General features: G+C 34.9%; 3 protein-coding genes across 3 annotated transcripts; 2 read left to right on the top strand and 1 right to left on the bottom strand.

Annotated features, from left to right (window-relative positions):
• Window positions 1-203: 203 nt before the first annotated feature.
• Window positions 204-1,839, top strand: LOC125071695 (adenosine deaminase 2-like). The gene has a single exon (XM_047682034.1). It carries the CDS (start codon window positions 272-274, stop codon window positions 1,781-1,783), a length of 1,512 nt encoding a protein of 503 aa, XP_047537990.1. The 5' UTR covers window positions 204-271; the 3' UTR covers window positions 1,784-1,839.
• A 6,676-nt stretch (window positions 1,840-8,515) lies between these two features.
• On the bottom strand, window positions 8,516-10,499 carry LOC125071868 (adenosine deaminase 2-like). Its single transcript, XM_047682284.1, has one exon. The coding sequence runs from the start codon at window positions 10,260-10,262 to the stop codon at window positions 8,757-8,759; it is 1,506 nt and encodes a 501-aa protein (XP_047538240.1). The 5' UTR covers window positions 10,263-10,499; the 3' UTR covers window positions 8,516-8,756.
• A 1,462-nt stretch (window positions 10,500-11,961) lies between these two features.
• LOC125071992 (adenosine deaminase AGSA-like) lies at window positions 11,962-13,789 on the top strand. Its single transcript, XM_047682446.1, has one exon. The coding sequence runs from the start codon at window positions 12,030-12,032 to the stop codon at window positions 13,524-13,526; it is 1,497 nt and encodes a 498-aa protein (XP_047538402.1). The 5' UTR covers window positions 11,962-12,029; the 3' UTR covers window positions 13,527-13,789.
• Window positions 13,790-23,312: the final 9,523 nt, after the last annotated feature.

A 23,312-nucleotide genomic window follows, 5' to 3' on the forward strand; every position in this document is an offset into this window, starting at 1 on the left:
TTATTATATGCATAGATTAAATAACAGACAATAAGTAAATCAACGTCTGAGAATAATTCAATGACAAGAAGTAAAATATATATAACGTTATTTCCAGTGAGTCATAATCTTAATTTAGTGTTAATGAAGAAGAAAAAATCGTAACCGTCAAACATTGCCATACTATATAAGCTTACTGTAGCGTATCTACGGCTCACTCGTCCGAGATAGCGAACGGAGAATGTGACATGACACTCAGTGACATTCAGTGACCCGACCGATAGTGGGAAGAATGTATGCCGCCATTATCAAATACATTATACTAACGTTATGCTACCAAACGATCGCGTGGAGCATACACGACTACAATGCCGAGAGAGATAATCTATTAGAGCAAGAATTCGGATTGCAAGTTGGTGGGAACATTAAACTAAGTGACAAAGAAAACTCAGCGAACAATGTCTTAATGCGTTATAAACGACAGGAAGTCGACGAATCGTTCCAGAATCCGAAATATTTCAACTTCTCACGACACTATTTCACTTATAAAAATGATATCGAAAAGTCGAAAGTGTACCACATAATAAGGAAGATGCCTAAGGGAGCGGCCCTACACGTGCACAGCTCGCTGATGCTCAGCGCGGAACGTTTACTTGCTCTGACGTATGAAGACCACTTATATGCGTGCTTCGCGGACGATAATTTAAAATTACACTTCTCTGTTAACGTCCCCCAGCGACCTTGTCACACTGAATGGCAACTTCTCAGCGTATTAAGAAACGAAACTGAAGACATCGTGTCTTTCGACGAAAGTATAAAACGACACTTCACCCTGTATTCACAAAACGAAAAGGACTTAAAGTATGACATTAACTACGTTTGGGAAAGGTTCAATAAAGTCTGTCGTACAATTAAAGATCTCATCGCGTACAGACCTGTACGAGAGAAATTCTTCTATGAGGCATTAAAAGAGTTTTACAATGATAAAGTAATGTACATCGAATTGAGAAGTGGTTTACCAATTCTTTACGAATTGGACGGGACGCTACACGACCTGACGCATATGCCTCGAATATATCACCGAGTTGCGAAAAGATTCAAAGAAGATCATCCAGATTTCATTGGCATCAAATTAATAGTGACAATACACCGCGCGAAGGATATAAATAAAATACGCAAAAGCATTGAAATTGCTCGTCGAATCAAGGAGGAATTACCAGACATGTTTGCCGGTTTTGATCTAGTGGGCCAGGAGGACTTGGGGAAACCGTTAGTGGATTTTTTCCCGGCGTTAACAGAAGCGAAAGACGATATTAACTTTTACTTCCACGGGGGAGAGACTAATTGGTTCGGATCATCGACAGATGAAAACCTCGCAGACGCTATTCTTTTGGGATCGAAGAGAATCGGTCACGGATACGCATTAATAAAGCATCCATCTCTTCTGGCAGCTGTGAAAGCTAAAGACATAGCTTTAGAAGTGAACGTTATATCCAATGTTGTGTTGTCGTTGGTGAGTGATGTGAGGAATCACCCATTGGCTTCATACTTGGCTTTTGGCATGCCAGTTGTTTTATCAAGTGATGACCCAGGAGCCTGGGGAGCGGATCCGTTATCCCATGACTTTTATATATCATTCGTCGGTATAGCTAGTAAGCGTGCTAACTTGCGTATGTTAAAGCAATTAGTGATTAATTCAATTAAATACAGTGCATTGAACGCTAGTGAAAAATTAGACGCGTTCAAAAAACTATTTAAACAATGGGACGATTTCATCGAAGACCTTAGTACGAATTTTAGATAATATATTTTACGATTAGTTAAGTTTAATTGTTATTATTGTAGTTTACATATTATTTAATTTAAAATAGCGTAATTATTAAATTGTTTGTTAAAACAATTATCATAAACAAACAATATTTAACAATAAATAAATACCAGTCATTTGAAATCGTTTATTGTTTGTTTGTTACGCTCTATACCTCGATTACTCAACTAATTATCGTTAAATTATATATATATATATAATATCTTAAATGCTAACGTGCTGCAATAATGCAAATAACAGCGTTATACATATGTGTGTGTATTCATTATAATGCTATTAAAATTAATAAATATCACTCTAAATTTAAAATTCAAATTTAAATTAAAACATATTCTTATGCTTTTTTTGGTTATTGTGGACATGTACTGCCACAGATTGAAAATTTGGGGCATGTTGAATGTTCGAAAGTCGGCTGTTGCCATTTCACGAGTGATGTTGTAATCTTACAGAATCGCACCACTGCCGTTGTTTTTTTATCGTAAATCGCGATATTGCGGATATGTATAAAAGACAAATGAATAGTTGCGACGTGAATACTTAGATCCAGATGTACAAATATGAGTACATTCTCGTGACACAAGGTTCAACGATAATCAAACATCTATAAATATGGAGAGTATATTTGAGTAAGTTTAAAAATAGTTCTTAGAAAAGTTGAGAGGAAATAGTCCGTCCTATTCTTGACGTATAATTGGGAAGGATCGCCTAAAAATATTGTGATGAAATATAATAAATTTAGGAAAGGTTAAGAGGATGGTGACCTTAGCTTTCCAGCCTAGTATATTTTTAGGTTCGTCTGAACAAGAAAAAACGACAAGATTTTACATTGTTGTGCCCAAGGATCACAATCTTATAGATCCATAGTTTGACCATAGACATTGGCGCTGTAGGAAATATTAACCATTTCTTATATCACCAATGAGCGACCAACAATGAGAACTTAGATGATGTCTTTTGCGCCTGTAGACACACTGGCTTACTCATCCTTCAAACCAGAACAAAACGAACTCAGTATTGCTGTTTCGCTAAAGAATATTTAATAAATGGGTGCTACCTACCCAGACGAGCTTGCACAAAACCACCAATAAAACCTATATGGTATTCCTCACATCAAATTGATTAAAGTATTCTTATTTTAAATACAAAAAAGTAATATCATACAAAATGATCTTATTTTTGTCAACTAGAAGGTAAGGCAGGCTCTGACGTTTGAGCATTTATCAACCTTTTAAAATGACTACGACGCTTAGGTACGTAATCAGCGTAATGAGCTTCAAGTTTGACCTTTTTTTGTGTCATAGTATCTTCAATCAAAGCCTTGAGATAAGCCAAAAAAATGTGCCTAAAGCATCTTGTGATTTCTCTTAAGATTCTATGTATAATACTAATAATTTGTGCAGTGTGAGAACTTATTAAATATCGAAATAAGTTCTTCAGACTTTTACGATCGGTGGCGTGTCTGACGCTCCTTAAAATTGCTGATAAGATTGAGTTTAACTCGCCAGAATTTGTTCAAGGCTTTCTTGCTCGATTTACAATAAATAAGAGTTAAGAGAAGCTTCCATTTAAATAATATACATATATGTAATATGACGATAATGCTTGCCCCTTGTCCCATCAATCGCCCAGTGGTTAGAACGCCTGCACCTTAACCGATTATTTCGGGTTCAAACACAGGCAAGCACCACTGAATTTTCATGTGTATAATTTTTGTTTATAATTCATCTCGTGCTCGGCGGTGAAGGAAAACATCGTGAGGAAACCTGCATGGTTCTAATTTCAACAAAATTCGGCCACATGTGTATTCCACCAAATCGGACCACATTGGAGCAGCGTGGTGGAATATGCTCAAAACCTTCTCCTCAAAGGGAGAGGAGGCCTTAGCCCAGCAGTGGAAAATTTACAGGCTGTGAATGTATGTAATGTATGTAAAATGTCGCATCAATCGTTGCCATCATGGAATGCACAGATGGTTATTATTTTTTTATATTCGCGTAGATTTTCATAGATTTGCAGATATTTCAAGTGCGTTAAATTTTATAAAAAGAAAGGATCCGTTTTGCATATTTTCGAATTTTGTGTTTTATTTTTAACGGGGTAAACCTGGTACACCCGCGCGAAATTTGTGAAAATTTTCTTATAACACACAAATCATCGCCACCTCTTTTTACCCCCGGGGTTCAAACTATCTACAAACCAAACAATTTAGCGGTTTAAGCGTGAAGAGATAAAGATAAATAAATGTCTCAATTATTGAGATATTTTGATTTATTTATTTATATGTTTTTATTTAAATTTGCATCTACGGTTTTACGGGTAAAATCTGTACTGAATTACGTGCGTTTTTTATTTAATTTTCTATGCATTTCCCTCCGACGTATATTTGCATATATTTATTTTATTATTTGGCGTAATATTCGTAATTCAAAACTACAATTATTTCTTCTTCTCGTTTTTGCTACCTTAATGATACGAAAGCGAAACCTTCCCCGAGTTCGTCTCGCCCTTGATCAGTTACTATATGACAGTCTAGTGATGGGATGACCAATTGTCGATTCCTTTCTGATCCAACTAATATCGAACAAGTCGTGCTATATTTTGTTAGGGACAAATTCTTACCAGATTGATCGATCCACGTATCCTCAAAGTCTTTCCTTACTGAAAATTTCTATGGACGTTAATTTTTTTAGAACGTCAACAAAATTATGATACTGTATAAATAATTATATTTAAAAACCTTTATTTATATATCAGAAATCATCAACGTAAACATGCCACACAATAAAACCAATTTATTATCTTTCCTGCAGCGAATTTAGACTAAAGTGTCTTGCTTTTACTTGGTGGTAGGGCTTTTTGCAAGCACGTCTGGGTAAATACCAACCACCAGATATTCCATCACCAATCAGCAGTACTCAGTATTGTTGTGTTCCGGTTGTAAGGGTGAGTGAGCCAGTGTAACTACAGGCACAAGGGACATAACATCTTACTTTCCAAGGCTGGTGGCGCAATGATAACGTAAGTAATGGCTAATGGCCAAATAAAAAAAGTTCAAATTCTATTCGTAAAAAACATACAAAAACTTGTCATATATATTCAATGTATGACGTGAGCAACAATAATTAACATATGGTGAGTAATATGTTTATGTAGAGTAATTTAGAGGAATGCACTTTGCATACTCTAATTTCCTAATCGTTTACCCATAATGTCAGTAGGTCGATTGCCTCCTTGTTCTATCGGTTTGATATATCACAGATTCCTAGGTTCTGGATTCAAACCCAGGTCGGGCCAATAAAATGTTAGCCCGAAGTCTGGAAGTTGGATGTGTGTGATATTCCTGTGCTTCGAAAAGCACGTTAAGCCGTTGGCCATAGGTCTGAACTCCTTCTGGTCGTGCCGGTTCGCCGTCCCATCGGATTATCTGAGTGACTGCGCACCCACCTGTGCACCTTAATTTAATATGCAGTTGGTTGGTCTACCATGATATAGGCCGCTGTGTACGAAATCGGCTGGACATCATCATCATCTTCATCATCAGTAGGTACAGTGGACAGCACTATTTAATACATCTAATAGAAGATTCTAAAACTACCATGATACATGTACCAATTGTGTTAATTTACATTGCCTGTTAAAAAAACACACAACGCTCATTGCGTCGCATTAAAGCCGCAATGGACAAAGAATCAAGCAAGATTCACCTGCTTACCACATTGTTGTAGATCGATGTGACATTTATATTCGATTGTAATTTTTTTTTTTTTAATCTTAGTTTTTGGTTTTGAATGAGTTATTGATGAAATGAAAAAAAATATTGTAAAAGTATTAATGTAATAAAAGTTGCGAATACAAAGAGATAATTTATGTAAAATTATAAACAAACCTTACTGACAGAATAAATAAATTCTTAAAATAAATTTGTAAAAAAATAACTTGCATTTGGCGCAAGATAGTATTTAGAAAATACAGACTATGTACCTACCTACTATCAAAAACCTTAAGTATCAAAAACCTCAATGAATTGTCACCCTTTTGCACTATAACAAATACAGCCACTTTGTAAGCTCATTGATATGACTAGTCTCCATTGATATCGGCCAGAGGATTATTTATTTTAGTTATCAAAACATACGGAAAAACATACCCACGTAAATTGTACGCTTATATTTAGTAATGACAATACAAAATGTAATTCCAATAATTACATCGGTCTAACACGATAACAATGTTATTATTATTATTTATCACCGAGCGATAAAATAAATATTAGCCTTGACTCGTCCGCTAATATATAGAATAAACATTAATAACATTCGACGTATCGTTTCTGTTTATATATATACTTGCATATTTAAACTGACAGGTTTCATATTGGATTTACTTCTCATGAAAAATTCCTAGGTGGTAGGGCTTTGTGCAAGTCTGGGTAGGTAAACACCCACTCATCAGATATTCTACCGCCGACATAACATTTTAGTTCCCGAGGCTGGTGGCGCATTGGTGATGTAAGGAATGGTTAATATTTCTTACAGCGCCATTATCTATGGGCGGTGGTGACCGCTTACCATCAGGTGAGGCAGGTATTTGCTCGTCCGCCTATGGACATCATTAAAAAAACATGAACTGAAACTGCCTAGTGTTCACATTCACAAATCCCCCGAAAAGCAAGTCCTGCGCCTGAACTCTTCCGATCATTTAGGATTAGTCCTGTACCATCGGTCAGGGAGTCACGGTAGTCTACGAAAGCGATCCTGTGACGCCCACCGAAACGACGAATCTTTAAAAGAATTATAAGTTTCTGAAATGTCTACAAAAATCAAATCAAATCAAAATATACTTTATTCAAGTAGGGTTTTACAGGCACTTTTGAATCGTCATTTAACAAACTAGATTCTACCGAGAAGAACCGGCAAGAAACTTAGTAGTTACTCTTTTTCAACGCCTAAAAATACAGTCATGTTAGTTAAATACAATTATATATGTATATTATGTCTCCTGTCTGGAATCAACAAGCATTAACTCCCCGCTTTTTTATCATCTATATAATCTTGTATCGAATAATATCCCTTCTTAACCAATGTATTTTTTACAATTGACTTGAATCTATGAAACGGCAAAGTTAAATATGTCTAAATGTAAAAATTCATCGACAGTATTATCTATCTTTAATACGAAAAATGAACGAAGAATGTTGCAAACATAAAAAATTAACAGTCATTAAAATACCATATTTAATTTAATTATAACACAGTAATATTTCTTATTGTAATAATTAACATATTATTCAGTGGAAAGAAAGAAAGGCTTAAGCGCCAAAATGGTGCCTTTGGGAAATGAGGTTTAAGATTATGTACCTAAATTTTATTATTTTACATAAGATAAGGTACTAGGGGCCTACAAAGTACAGGCCTTTTACGTACCTAACATATGTACAAAAAACTATCCCAATAAATATTTGTTGTTATTTCCATTTATACTTTGGCTTTACAATACGAAACAGTTGTTTTAGGATATAATTATCTCAAACAACGCGTAATATACGATGTATCAGTACATTAACGGCGAATGTTTACAAATATTCCATTATTTGATCAATGGGGATAATATTCTTATTCTAGCAGTTCGAAGTCGGGGCGGGAATCTAGTTCAGTAAGGCTATGAAGCACTATATTTTGAACTCAACTAAGTAGTACCAATAGTTTCAAAATCATAATACAAAAAATATTAAGGAAGAGGTAATACCTACTTATTTCGAATAATTTCTTTTTCCCAATATGAAAGTATACAATTAAACCTTTGCTAAGTCTCGGATTTAGTAAAATTGGGCATTATTATCATCTCAATTCATGGAAAACAGTTATAGATAAAATAAGGCCCGTTATTCCGAAAATAAACGTAAACTGAAAACTATTCAAAAGCCTGAACCTAACTTTTACTTATTTATAATTTTGAAAACTGTACAAATTATCACGGTAATTTGTCTAGGCGCCGCATCGTCACGCAACATAAACGCCAATAATTTGCTATTTCAAGCGTAGAATTGCAAAGCGAAGCCGCTAAACCGAGCGATCATCGCTAATTAGTGTCGTAGGTAATTAGCCGAGTACGGATGAACACCGTGGACACTATATGTGTCATTTAGAACGCCTGCAAAACAACAAATGATGTACAATATGTAACATATGTATCTTAGCAACGGCTTGACTCTCAATAGAAGTATCGGCTCACCTAGAATCAATTGATTATATTTAAAGGAAATAATCAGAGAGTCCATTTACTAAATTTATATATTAAACAGCTATTTTTAGAATCGTTAAACAAACAAACTTCAATTAATAAATATATTTATATATACATATATTATATTTTAGTTAAGAAATACACAATTTCTTAAACTGTCAAGGCGAAAGGTCGTAAGTATAATTTGTACTTTAACAGGAAATAATATAAACGAATTAATGGATTCCTTATATTTTCTAAGTAAATATTTGTAAATATTTACGTTTTTTATATTAATGTTTTAATTGTAACTACTATAACGTAACTTAAAAAGTATTGAATACATAAATAAAATGTAAATAATGAAATATTTTTTTCATTTCGAAGGTATTACGTCATTTAAAATACATTTGTTTTCAATTACAGTGGAAAATTCTAATGTTCATACACATTGAAGTTATTTCTTTTATGTTTATTAAAGTACACATAAAAGTTTTTACGAAAAATGTTTTAGATATTTCGACGATAAGAATCGATAAGAAATTCATAGCAACAAACTATTGCACAAATATATCAGTTTTATGATATCATTTAAGACACAAATTCTTTAGATTTCACAATATATATCTGCGCAGAATCATTCAATTGATTTTTTGATATCTTATCTAAGATAGATAATAAATATATTTTGTTAATTTAAATGAAACAAAAACAGTTCTATTTTCATTTACCAGTGATCTTGGACAATTGTGTCTATGAATTTCGTCCAACGAATTTCAAATTCATGAATTAATTTATCTTTATGCGGAAATGTGCTGTAATATAAGGAATTAAGAGCTAATTTCTTGAGGAGTTTAATGTCAGCGTGTCGACTGGCGACACCAACAAATGTAATATAGTAATCATGTGACAAAGGATCCGCCTCCCACAAACCGGGGTCATCACTCGATATTACTACTGGTAAATTCTTCGATAAGAACACGGCCAGCGGATGGTTTCTGATATCTTCAACTAGTTTCAAAACGGTATTCGATACAACGTTTACTTCAATTGCTATATCCCTTTCTTTAGCTTCCTCCATTAATAAGGGATGCTTCACAATTGCAAAAGCATGCCCAATTCGACGTGCTTTAAGAACGATTGCATCTACTAAGTTTTCATCAGAACTAGTTCCATACCAATTAGTTTCACCGGCGTGGAAAAAGTATTCAAATTCGTCACTTGCTTCAGAAAGAACTTGAAGAAACTCTTTAGTTGGTACACCCAAATCTTCTTGGCCTACTAAATCAAATCCAGCGAGGAAATCAGGAAATTTATTTTTTAATTCCTTTGCAATTTTTAGATATTCCTTAACAGTTTTGTTGTCGACGAATCTCAACGGAGCGTATATTAGTTTAGCTCCATAAAAATCAGGATAAACCTCCAAGAATGTATCTAAAACCTTTTTATAAGATGCAGCTGTGTCGATAGCATCATATTTATTTCCATCTAAATCGTAAAGTGTTGGTAACACGCTTCTAATTTCTAAGTACATAACATTGTCATCACGTAAAGCCTTAAGAGTGTCATAGAAATATTTCTCCCAGATTGGCTTATAGCAAAAGAGAGAAGATGTTGTTATAAAATACTGCTGAAACTTCGACCACACTACATTTATATCAGTATACACCTGATTTGGATCCTTAGTAACAAGAGTAAAATGCTTTCTTAATTCAGCATCAAACTTCTTAACATTTCCCGATGAATAACGGGCATGTTTCATTAACTGCCATGCTGTCTTACACGGTAACTTCGGTAGTTCGAGAGAAAATAAAAAATGTATATTTTCTTCTTCAAAACATACGAATAGATCGTCCCAATAAGTTAATGACAGAACATAATCTGGACTTAATATTCCTGTGTCGTGCGCATGGAGAACTGCTCCTTTTGGCATATCCTTAATTAACTTAAACAGTTCTGACTTTTTAATATCATCCTTGTATTCAAAAAAGTGTTTGGAGTAGTTAAAATACTGGGGATTGTTAAAACCGTAATCCAATTCATTATTTTTCAACTTCATAATGACTTTATTTGCTTGATCCTCACTGTCACTTAGTACTATGTCATTACCAAGCATCATATTAAGTTCTTTTTGTAAGAGATAGTTTCTTTCTTTGATATTCTTTTCGAACACATCGTCAGCGAATACTGCACTTGTTAGACAAAGCAAAGGCCAAACTATAACCGTCCACATTTTCACCACAATTGATTTTGCAACAAATGTCTCACAAGTTATAAATCAAAATTATCTGTTACAAGGTTGTTTTACCAAGGGACAGAAGTGGGTACCAATGATTTAATTTGACGAACCGGTTTTTTTTTATTGACTGATTTATAGAAAACTAAAAAGAATTACAAATGATTCGAAATTCAAATTCATGTTTTTTTTAAGATAACTTCGTAAAAAATTATGTTAAACACGATTAGCTATTTCGGGTGCTGCCTTATCACTGCCAATGTTGCTAGTTGCTGCTAATCTTACGCATGGCGATGGATTATAAACAATCGATAATGTAACCTGAACTTGTATTAAAGAATTATTCAACACTTCAAAGGTATTATGTTGCAAGTTAGTGTAGTAATTTAAAAAATATATAGATTCGAAATTAAAATTGACTAACAGTCATTTGTTTTAATGTTTTAGTAAATCTCTAGTTAGAAATAAATATATTTTCACTATTCTTGTATAACAATTGTTCCCAAAAATATTTCCACCTGTCTTCTCCATTTATATTTCGATTCGCAACTATCCTTTGTTTTGAAATGATTTCAGAAAGTGTCATCCACAGACTTGCGGGTAGTAATTAGAAGATTAAAGGAGGTGACGAGTGTGCACCGAAACATCTCAATATCATGCAAGTCGTAGTGTGACGGCCATATTTTTTACTTTTTTTGCCAACGAATGCGTACCGCGGGGCGGTACCATGCTAAAGTGCCACTTAAAACTTCCCCAACCCTTTCGTTGCATAAAATCAGCATGGCGGATGAGACGCCCTTTATTTCTTTTCAGATTTATTTTTTAGTTTCTTTGGAGCGATGCTTTGAAAACGAACCCTTTTAGACGCCGCTGGCTGTAATTTACACCAGTACGAAATGAGTTTTAGTAAATTTTATCGTTTAAAAAGTCTATAGAAATTGCGGTTTGTGCAAGATCGTTTCGGCGCTTTACAGCCTTTTTTTACTTTTAATTATGTGGGCACTTACTTGGTTGCTATTTTTGTCGTTTTACTCGAGTTGAGGAAATAACTAAGTGCTACAGAATTAAGTATTTAGATTGCATAATTCAAAAACTGCAACTAAACGAACTTGTTTTAATATTTTATTTAAATTATTTAATCAACGAACGAGTCTTCAATGTGTGTTATTTATGTTTAATTTTATTTTATTTACTAAACAAATAAACATACAGTCAAAATAAATACCATATATTGTTTGACTGTGCACTATGAATTCATTACTAGTTACTATAAAAAGAAAAAAAGTCATAAGTACATACAGATAAAGAGAAAAAAGGGTACATAAACAGAAATATTCCAAAGAATCTATGAGTCCGATAAAACAAATATTACGTACCAAATGATAAATATTTCATTGCATACTTTTCGGTCGGTATATCATAGTCAAGGAAATCGTACAAATCGAAAGAATTAATTCTCTATACGTAATAACAATTATGTTGTTAAATATAACAAAACAAAAAGAAAAACATAGAAAGATAATATTTCCATTTAAAATTGTTCTATAAAAATATTTTTGTCTTTCAATTCATTTAGAATACGAAACTGAATCCGTCTGTTTTGGATATTACATTTAAATATTGACTGTACGATGATTCCGTTTGATGGCAATGGAATAATATTTATAAATCAATCGTGTCAGGTCATTCGCCCTGTACAATAAAATCGTATTCAGTGTCAGCTCAGTACTGGAGCGCGCACGACGAAGCGCCCCTCACGCAGACATGCGTTTCGTGATTAGCTATGTGTTCGTATTCACTGTTTGTTACGCAACAATCGACGATTACAAAGCGAAACGAGCCAAGATCCTACGAGATGAGGGACTCTTATCTGTAGGGGGAAATATAAAACTTACAGATAAAGAATCAACCGTCAACAACTGTATAATGCAGCATAAGTTCCGAGAAGTGGACTACGGCTTTAGAAATCCGCAAGACTACAAATTCTCCCGACATTTCTTCACCTATAAGGATGATATACGACAGTCTAAAGTTTATCAGATCATAAAAGATATGCCTAAAGGAGCAGCGTTACACATACACGACATGGGTATTTTAGGACCTGATTACATTATGAATTTGACCTATTCGGATGATCTTTACATATGTTTCGATAAAAGCGATGTTAAATTCAAATTTTCCGACAAAACTCCGAAGACGCCATGTAAAAGTAATTGGCAGTTGATAAGCGAAGCGAGAAGATCATCTAATAGTACCAAGTTCGATATGAAATTAAGAAAATATTTCACACTGTGTGTGAGCAATCCTGATACTACCTATCCAAGTATCAAGGAGTCCTGGGAAGTTTTCATGAAATACTTCGGAAGGGTTATTGATATCCTCACATATAGACCAATATGGGAACAATATTTTTACGACGTTCTTTTAAAATTTAAAAATGACAATATCATGTATCTTGAAGTCAGAAGTATTTTACCTAATTTATATGAATTGGACGGTACGATGTACGCACCACTCATAACTGCGAAAACGTATAGAAAAACAATTGAGAGGTTCAAAAAGGACCATCCTGATTTCGTCGGAGCAAAACTCATATACGCACCTTCGAGAAGTGTGAACCGATCGCAACTGGATGAATACTTGCGTTTAGCGAAAGCAATAAAAGCAGACGTGCCGGATATATTTGCAGGGTTCGATTTAGTTGGCCAGGAAGATTTAGGAAGTCCCTTAATCGAATTTATTCCACAACTCACAGCTGCTTCCAAAGATTTAAATTATTTCTTCCACGCAGGTGAAACTGATTGGTACGGAACAATGACGGATGAAAACCTAATCGATGCTATATTGTTAGGAGCCAAGAGAATAGGCCACGGTTATGCTCTTTCGAAACATCCATTATTATTGAAGGAAGTCATTGACAAAGGTATAGCTTTAGAAGTAAATGTCATTTCAAATACAGTATTATCTCTGGTTCGCGATGTACGTAATCATCCACTGAGTAACTTTTTCGCTCAAGGTGTGCCAGTAGTGCTTTCCAGCGATGACCCAGGTGCATGGGAAGCCGATCCATTATCTGATGATTTTTACGTTGCATTTGTTGGTGTCGCTAGTCGTCTGTCTGATTTGAGACTATTGAAACAAATAGCAATCAATTCTGTAAATTACAGTACTCTTGATAGTGTTAATAAAAATAAAGCGTTGGATAGATTTAATTTAAAATGGAACGCGTTCGTAGATCATTTTAATTGTTCGAAGTATTAAAATTGAAGATTATCCATGTTCGTTTTAACATCTTAATTCTTATCTTAAATGATTAGTATGTATGTGTTATTAAGTGTATTTTTAATTTAAACACAAAATCGTTCACTATAATATTGCATCAGCGGATATTGTCGATTGAAGCGGGTTTCGATCGTAGCGGATGATGTGAGAACAATTATGATTTTTTTGGCTTAATCTGAGTATTGTCCTCAAGGGTCCATCCTGCCTCACGAATATATTCGATTAAATGAACATACAGAAAAGTTACGATATTTTATTTGCTTTAAACTCAGATGTTTAATATTTTGCGTTTTTTGTTAATTCTAATACGAGTATTAAATTACAAATTAGTTTTTTACTATAATTTTAAGGTCAATATTACCTACTGTATAATAAATAATATTTTATTTTAATTAATAATAGACGTAATAGTTGGTAATAATACCAGGCCAAGTTTGAGGATAATCAGCCGTTATGAATTGGCGTATTTTATCCTGGTGAATATTTACCTATAAACTGGAAGATTTATTGGCGTATATTTATTCTGATTCACGCCTATGGTTTATGTGGCTCTTCGCTGGGACACTATCTGCGTCAAATTAGTTTTTTAATAAAATTTACATATCAATTCAAAACCCAGACCAATTTCCATTGCGAACAAAATAATTAACCAAAAGAAAAAATACAATACTATCTCGCTTTACAATATAAATATTGAAATATGCTATATGATATACATATTTACTTACATAACAAAATGTGTAAAAATGTGCTTACAATAATAAACATTACGAATTAAAATGTAACCTACTTGAAATGGATAATGCTATGGATGTGATATTTGTTTATGTTCAAACTTGCAAAATATTGTTATCGTCAACCGGCGTTGGCCGACAATAATATATTATGACGTCAGTGAGTCGACTTAATCATAATATACAATTCTTCGAATGTTAATGTCAAATAGCAATACTTAGTATTGTTGTGTTCCGGTTTAAAGGATGAGTGAGCCAGTACTGCAGGCACAAGGGATATAACATCTTAGCTCCCAAGGTTGGGGACGCATTGGTGCGATGTAATGAATGGTTATTATTTCTTACAGCATCATTATATATGTGCGGTGGTGACCACTTACCATCAGATGACGCACTTGCCCGTCCACATATATATATATTACAAAAAAGAAACAATATTTGACAATTTTATAACAGAAACTGGCGAAAAAAAACGGTTATATTGTTAATTGTATTAAAAAAAACTAGTAGTACTAGTAGTATGAGCCGAGATGGCCCAGTGGTTAGAACGCGTGCATCTTAACCGATTATTTCGGGTTCAAACCCAGGCAGGCACCACTGAAATTTCATGTGCTTAATTTGTGTTTATAATTCATCTCGTGCTCGGCGGTGAAGGAAAACATCGTGAGGAAACCTGCATGTGTCTAATTTCAACGAAATTCTGCAACATGTGTATTCCGCCAACCCGCATTGGAGCAGCGTGGTGGAATATGCTCCAAACCTTCTCCTCAAAGGGAGAGGAGGCCTTTAGCCCAGCAGTGGGAAAATTTACAGGCTGCTAATGCTAATGCTAGTAGTACTCATACTTATCGTAGTTTTTTTTTAATATTGATCATAAAATTTACGGCATGAAATTGGTAAATTTTGGCATAAAAATGTAAAAAAAAATGTTGGTCGAATATCGTTGGACAAACATGGAAAAAATTGACAGCATGCGGTACTTGTTACAAACAACGGACAACTGTGACCCAATTAGAAAGTTCATTAACCGAGTCTTAAATAGGCTTATGTTTATTACTTTTTAATTTGGTAGGCAAAATTAATTATCACTGACCGAGTCAAAACATTTGCGATACACTTACACAAATCACCAATTTAAATGACAAACAGTTTTTGTAGTGTAAATGATCTCATAGAACTATAATTTTAAAATTAAAATAAAATTTATTAAATATAATAATTTACAACTTGCCGCAAGCCGCGATTACAAAGTTAAGATAGCTGGTTCTAATCTGGTCAACAGCTGACCGATCTAGATAACGAGCATGAAATGCCACATGTTCCGCCACTAAGCCGTACGGAAACAACATGGTGAATAAAGAATAATTCATAGAGTACTGTTTGTCGTCCGCGGCTTTGCTTGCGTTTAGGGGTCGGTTCTCAAGTGTTAGACATAAAAAGTAGCCTCTTCCTCGGAGATCAATACTGCTTCAAACCCATTTCAACAAATGGCCGTTATAGATTAACAGAAACACAGAGCTACTTTTGCATTTCTAACAATAGTATAAATTAGATTTTACTTAAGTATTTAATAGATTAGGCCGTACATAAGGAAGATTTTAATATAAGACTGCTGTACTTTTTAATTATAGTGCAGAGATAATACATAAGTAAACTACAATACATATAGATTATATACTTACATATAGTTATTGTATTCTACGTGATATCCACGCTATTGGGACATGTAATGTTATAGATTAAACTGACGACATATGCGTAAATTTATTTAAATAAATAAATATTGGACAACATCACATACATTACTCTGATCCCAATGTAAGTAGCTAAAGCACTCGTGTTATGGAAAGTCAGAAGTAACGACGTTACCCAAATACAACAAATACCCAAACCCAAGACAACATAGAAAATTAATGAACTTTTTCTACATCGATTCGGCCGGGAATCGAACCCGGGACACACTATTCGACCACGGAGGTCTTTTAAAAGTAATTTGCGGTATTATTCTAGGTATGTATAGACTTGAAAGATTAAAGTCAACATGTTATTTCAAACGGTAGTTATCAAGAAATCGAGGTTATCAAAAATAAGGTTTTCCCGTTTGGTATTAATATTCGATAGAATTGGTCTTTTAGTCATGTCCCACCATTAATAACACTGACTCATCCTTTAAACTGTAACAAAGCAAACCTTAAGTGATATTTTGCGGTGACATAACTGTTGGGTCGGAAGTACCTAGCCAAATTGAAAACAGTAGAACAACAGCCTGTAAATTTCCCACTACTGGGCTAAGATCTCCTCTCCTTTTGAGGAGAAGGTTTGGAGCATATTCCTCCACGCTGCTCCAATGCAGGTTGGTGGATACACATGTGGCAGAATTTCGTTGAAATTAGACACATGCAGATTTCCTCACGATGTTTCCCTTCACCGCCGAGCACGAGTGAATTATAAAGACAAATTAAGCACATGAAAATTCAGTGGTGCTTACCTGGTACCCGTAATCATCGGTTACGCTGCACGCGTTGTAACCAAATTATTCATATTTAAAAAAAAAAAAATAGTCATCATTATTAAACATAGGTACAACACTTAAGTTAAACCTGAATCATACCATGCTCATATGTTCATTAGACGCGCTATATAAAATTACAGAAGCATAGTTTCATATCACACTGGAGACCCTCATCTTAGCGGATATGCAAGTATTTGATGTTAAAGTATTCTGAACCTTAATGCTTCGTAATAAGAAATAGATATGTTAATTTCAAACGATGTTTACGTCGAGTATACGCAAGTTGAGTGTCACTCCGAGAGAAGAGTTTCTCGACTAACGAAGTCATTGTCTACTTGCTTCGTTTGTTAAATATGTATGTGTGAGTGACTGTAGGTTGACGTAGTTTAATGATTTTATAGGATTGTCTGGAATAGAATCTGACCAGAATTTCTATATTTTTAATTAATTATTGTATAAACAACGTAAAACGCATTTGGGGGACTCTAACAGCTTTCCTAAATCTGCATACTTTTACTGGTAGTGTGTTTATTAGTTTGACAAAAAAAAACCCGCTGAGTTTCTTTCAGTTAGTTATATTGAATAAAAGAATTTGAGATTGAGTTTGGTTCCCAATAGATTTGTCGATTGATGATTGATCAATTAACTTAACTCGCCTATTACAATATCTACTATCCGTGTCATCCTGGAGAAGACCGAAAGGATCTAGGCACCAGTTGCCAAGGTAAACCAAGAAGCTTTACTTTACGAGTTTATTACTAGGTAAGCTGATATAAACACATGTTTTATAGTAATGAAGTATAGCGCTATTATAAAAAGAACTAATTAAGTGAGTAAGAAATATTGAGATGGCGTAAATATTTTTTTGCTGCAGGATCCACACCGCAAACGTATTATGATAAAAAATGATTAATAAGATAACCTTCATTACTTCTCGTAAGTTAATTCTTTTAATAAATTAAATTTGGAATTCAATGAAAACAATAAAAAATATTGTGCCAATAAATCATCAATCTGCTCCGAAAAACACTGCGTCACAAATCTCATTAAAAACTCTTTGGGATAAGTCGAGATCGCCTAAACACCGCTTGCCGGTTTTTGTGAAATAGTAACGTCAAGTTATAAAGCAATAACTTATGACTTTCGACTTGTGATACCTTGAGTATTTTTTTTTTTTGTATTATTAATATGGGTAGCTTCTAACTACCAGTTACATACATATTGACGGATCTGAGCGGGTGATTAGTGAAATATAAAGAAATATCAGTGTTTCATTGAACTTGCTAAATAAAATTTATGAATATTTATAAGTAAAGGTATAATTATTACAGGTACACTGTAATGACCAAATAATAGACACCCTATTATGAGTTCATTCTGCGTCGCTTTATTATCGAGCTATTTTCTTGTATCATCTGTCCCTCCTTTAGCGCGCGAAACATGATTTGAATTGTTAATCTGTAAATCACCACATATTTAATATATATAAAATTTCTTTTACTTTTATCTAAATAAAAATATTTAATAACATAAGAATTGATATAACATTAAGTGCTTAAATATATACAAGTATGAATTTAAAATAGTTACTGTATAAATCTTGACCGCGTGGAATGGTGGCAAGCATACTAGCAGCATTTCCCCGTTGAATCGCAATTCCGATCCTCTGGGCTAAAAACGAATCAGCCCTCCTATCACCAGTTGAGGCAATAAGGCGAGGTGTCATACTTTTGTTGTACAGTTTTTTTTTTTATTTCGTATAAAAAGAAAGATTTTTTTATGCAAAGAAATATAAATTAGGACAATACTTTATTATTTTGAAGTTTCATTATTTGTGATTGCAATGCATGACAGATGTTTCTTTTTTTTTTTTAATCGGTTTTATTGTTATACAAGACTTGTTGTATAAAATCAATTGAATAAATAACGAGGATGTTCAAACCTTTTCAATTGATAGAATGAATGAATTCAATTGAGGTTTTGTTTTCGTACTTATTGTTGGATGCTAATTGAATAGCAGGCACATATCTAGCATGCTACCCTTGTATAGATATTGATACTATTCTATGAAGGACGCACTTATCTGTAGTAGAGGTACTTCTATAGAAGAATAATTATTGGTTTGTATGCAAATACAATAACATTTGTTTCGTTATTTGAATTTATTGAAATAATATTCACGTAAATATTTAAGTGGCGTATCTGATCTTGTGAAATTGGTTTGTATATTTTTAATTAAAATTGCTCATCGATTGTTTTTTTTTATATTCGATATTTTTTTCTAGTACTTCAAGTTTGTGTATTTAATAAAAATTTCTATATATATATATTGTAAGGATCAGAAGTGGTTAAAGATAAAAAAAAATAACAAATATGACAAACACTCTGTATTTCTATTTCTTACAATTTATTTAAGGAAACAAAATGTCAATCAACACTTTAACAAAAACACACAGCAATTCGATAATAGAAATAAACGTAAGCAAAAGAGTAATTAAAGGGCTCACGTGACCAGCGATCCGACCTCTCGGACTGTCGACAAGAAAATGTCCCTACAAACATCTGTTACCGCTCTTTTATACGATTCGGGTAGCAGCAAAAAAAATTGTTTGTCCGATTTTAAAGAAGCTTAGCTTATACGGCCTCTCCTGACTGTAGGTCGCCCTCGACCGTAGTGCTACAGCCAGCAACCTCGGTATTTGATGTTCCTGCCTTCAGATTTTCATCCACGGGTAGTTCGGATGAAGTATCGACCGAACTCGCCTGGTTGGAGTTTTCATTTTCGCCTGCAACAGTGTCGCAAACAACGCGACTGCCCGCCTAGCAAACATGCTACGGGTCCCTGGCGACTTGACAATAAAATTGTCAACGCCAATGCGACTTGACAACAATATGTCAACGCATGAGGCGACTCGACACCAAAGCGGTCGACGCCAGTGCGACTCGAGAATGATAATACTCGACGCACAAGGCGACTTGACAATAAAATTGTCAACGCCAATGCGACTTGACAACAATATGTCAACGCATGAGGCGACTCGACACCAAAGCGGTCGACGCCAGTGCGACTCGAGAATGATAATACTCGACGCACAAGGCGACTTGACATGTGTAGACGTTTACCAACGACTTTGTAAACACAGTCAACGCCATAGCAGAACCCAGAACTCGTGGACGCCTTGATTAGCAAAACCAACGCCCGAGGACGCCTTGGTTAGCAAAACCAACGCCCGAGGATGCCGTGATGAGGAAGACTGTATCAGCTCCCTTATCAGACCATCTGCATCTGCACAGAACGAAATACCACCACAGAGCAAATTCACATAAATAAATATTCCAAGATAGAAAATTCTTTGTCAGCGCTAAAGGTTATCATTCAATTTGGTATACTTGTAAGCTAAACTGACAAAATAGCACAGCCTAAATACAGCGGATATAAAACAAGCAGATATGAGTACCAATCACCCGGGGCAGTTCCCGTCGGGGGAGTGCACCCTCATGACTCGATAGAGGTCTATGCGGACTTACATGAGACATAACTTTGCATGTGTGAGTCAGTACCCATAAAAGCATGTTTCAACCCAAACTAACAACAATAAAAACACGGACAATGTTTGCCCCGTAGACATACGCCACACACACTACGACTCGTCAGAGGCCAACTCGTGCCATGACGCTGCGTGTACACAGCTCCAGGACCACATGTCTGAGCGACTCCAAGACAGTGTCCGAGCACACAAACAAAGCACAACAACTCACATCAAATCCCAACCATTAAACATAGCAGAGCACACATCGGGAGTCCACTCTCCTTACCACAGAATTATGTATTCCGCAGCTGCTTGCGTTAATTTACCGTACGATCCAGCCACAAGCTGAAGCTCATAGCGACCGTGCGGAAGAACTCTTACCACGCGATAAGACCCTCGCATACAGGAATCCAGCTTCCCAGTCGATTGTGCCTGTTTTCTAACAAAAACCAATGAGTTTACTTCAAAAGTACGAGGCAACTTACGACCTTGGTTGACGTATGCATCTTGACACTCTTGATTCGCGCGCATTTCACGTAATACAAGCGGTTTTCTGGGCAAAGTCAGCTATGTAACGTCTAAAATAGCTGGCTAAAGCCATGAACTGACGAAACTGCTTGACATTCTGCGGTTCAGGTGTGTCAACCAGAGCCCTAACTTTTTCGTGACTCGGCCTAACCTGACCTTCGCAAATTGTACGGCCTAAGTATTCGATCTGATTCGTTACGAAAGAACGCTTCTTTAAATTTATTGAGAAACCGGCTTTCGTTAATGCACTCAAAACTTGGCGGAGCAGAACAAGCCCCTTATCTACGGTTTTGCTTAAAATAAGGACATCATCAATGTAGACAAGAATATCGCCAGATTCAATGAACTCGCGAAGTTTTTTAGCGATGATTCGCTGGTAAACTACCGGAGCGCGACTCGCGAAGTGTTTTGTCTAACAGTTCTTTAATTATTTCTCGAACGCGAAGCGTCTCGGCATGTGAAAGACGGTACGGACGGCAGTAAACTGGGGTACTGAATTTAATTTAATCGACATATACCCTGACAATCGTGTTTGCCCGCGCCGCGATGGCGATCTATCGTGAACTATGGCGAACTTTACTTTGAGAGGATCTAGTACTATCGCTCGAACTAAACGAAAAACGACGGGATCTACCACGAGAACGGGAGTGTTTGCGCGAGTATCGCTTCGTACGAGTACGCGACTTATAACGAGGACGGTGTCGACTTCGGTCACGCGAGCCACTTCGCGAACGAAACCGAGTACTACTACGCGATATACTACGTACCATTTTTGACAAAAACAACAAAAAAAAACAAACAAAAAGAAATGCGACTTTAAAGAAAAACAAACAAAAATACGATTGTGGAGGGTGATATTTTGTTTCCTTTAAAAAGTGGGCAGCGTTGGTGTTCTTTATCCCACTTCTGATGTAAGGATCAGAAGTGGTTAAAGATAAAAAAAAATAACAAATATGACAAACACTCTGTATTTCTATTTCTTACAATTTATTTAAGGAAACAAAATGTCAATCAACACTTTAACAAAAACACACAGCAATTCGATAATAGAAATAAACGTAAGCAAAAGAGTAATTAAAGGGCTCACGTGACCAGCGATCCGACCTCTCGGACTGTCGACAAGAAAATGTCCCTACAAACATCTGTTACCGCTCTTTTATACGATTCGGGTAGCAGCAAAAAAAATTGTTTGTCCGATTTTAAAGAAGCTTAGCTTATAATATATATATTGTTTCATCCCAAGGCATGCTATAATCTGTGATATCGTTAATCTTATAATAACCTTTTGCTCACAAACTTTCTGTAACGTTTTGAAATTTTTCTGACGAAAGATTTGAATGTTTTCTGGGATCTTGTGTGTGTGTGTTAGTCAGGTTACAAGAATAAAGAGTTTTTGTTTGTTCCTTGTGTTAATAGAGTGCACATCACAATTTCTAGATATTTTAACGAATATATATTAGAATGAGCTGAACCTGCGGCATTAATCACGAGAAATTTATAAAACTACCTATATAACACCAAACGTCATCCTCTATTTCACCTCCCCACTTCACCCCCTCGAGGGGCAAATGAAGAAATATTAGTCTATGTTTCCCGGCACTGAAACTATCTCCATACCAAATTTCGGCGGTAAAAGACAGAGTTCCTTACGCATTTGTAATATACTTATGTATATATTACATTATCGACTAAATATTATTGAACGTCAGTCAATACTTATTTTTCTTAAATTTACCTCTTCTTAGTAAGGCTTTAGGGTCCAGGTTATAAATTTCTCGAATAGGCTTTTTTCTGCATGACAAAGATCGTACTTATATCTGCTATAGTACTAAAATGCCGTAAGACATTATACTGTGAAACTAATTAATTATACCAGTCGCGCTGTATCCACATCAGTAGTGCGATTCTGCAAAAACCACGTTAGGATTATAAACAGTTTTCATTTCTGAACTCATTTCGATACGACCTTGAATTGAAAAATATATGGTATTCCGTAATTATATGTCATATCGTGTGAAGCGAAAACTGTGAAGCGAGATGATAGTGCAGCTACTTATATTGTCGGTTTTTAAAAAAACATTTTCGATTAGAAATTTCTAAAGAACTGAGGATTTAAAAGATCAATGACGTTATAATTCATGCAAAATATTTTATAAATAATTTATTTTCCAGTTTAAAATAAATTGTAACGCAAAATCATTCTAATATTTATGTGGCCGCGAATGCCGCAGAACTGAGTCTTCTCGCCAATTTACTAATATGTACGTGGACCCATTGGAGTTTACTATCTAAAGTTGAACCAATATATTCTGTGTGTGTGTTATTATGTCTAATGGTTCCTCATTTAAAAGTATCTAAATCACTTATGACAGATCTCACACTTGGTGTGTGTAGTCAGTATGTATATTGTATATAACAGAGAGAGCATTGTTCATTTCGTCATGTAGCAATTGAGATGTTT

This window comes from Vanessa atalanta, chromosome 20, assembly GCF_905147765.1.
Source record: "Vanessa atalanta chromosome 20, ilVanAtal1.2, whole genome shotgun sequence".
Classification (NCBI taxonomy): domain Eukaryota; kingdom Metazoa; phylum Arthropoda; class Insecta; order Lepidoptera; family Nymphalidae; genus Vanessa; species Vanessa atalanta.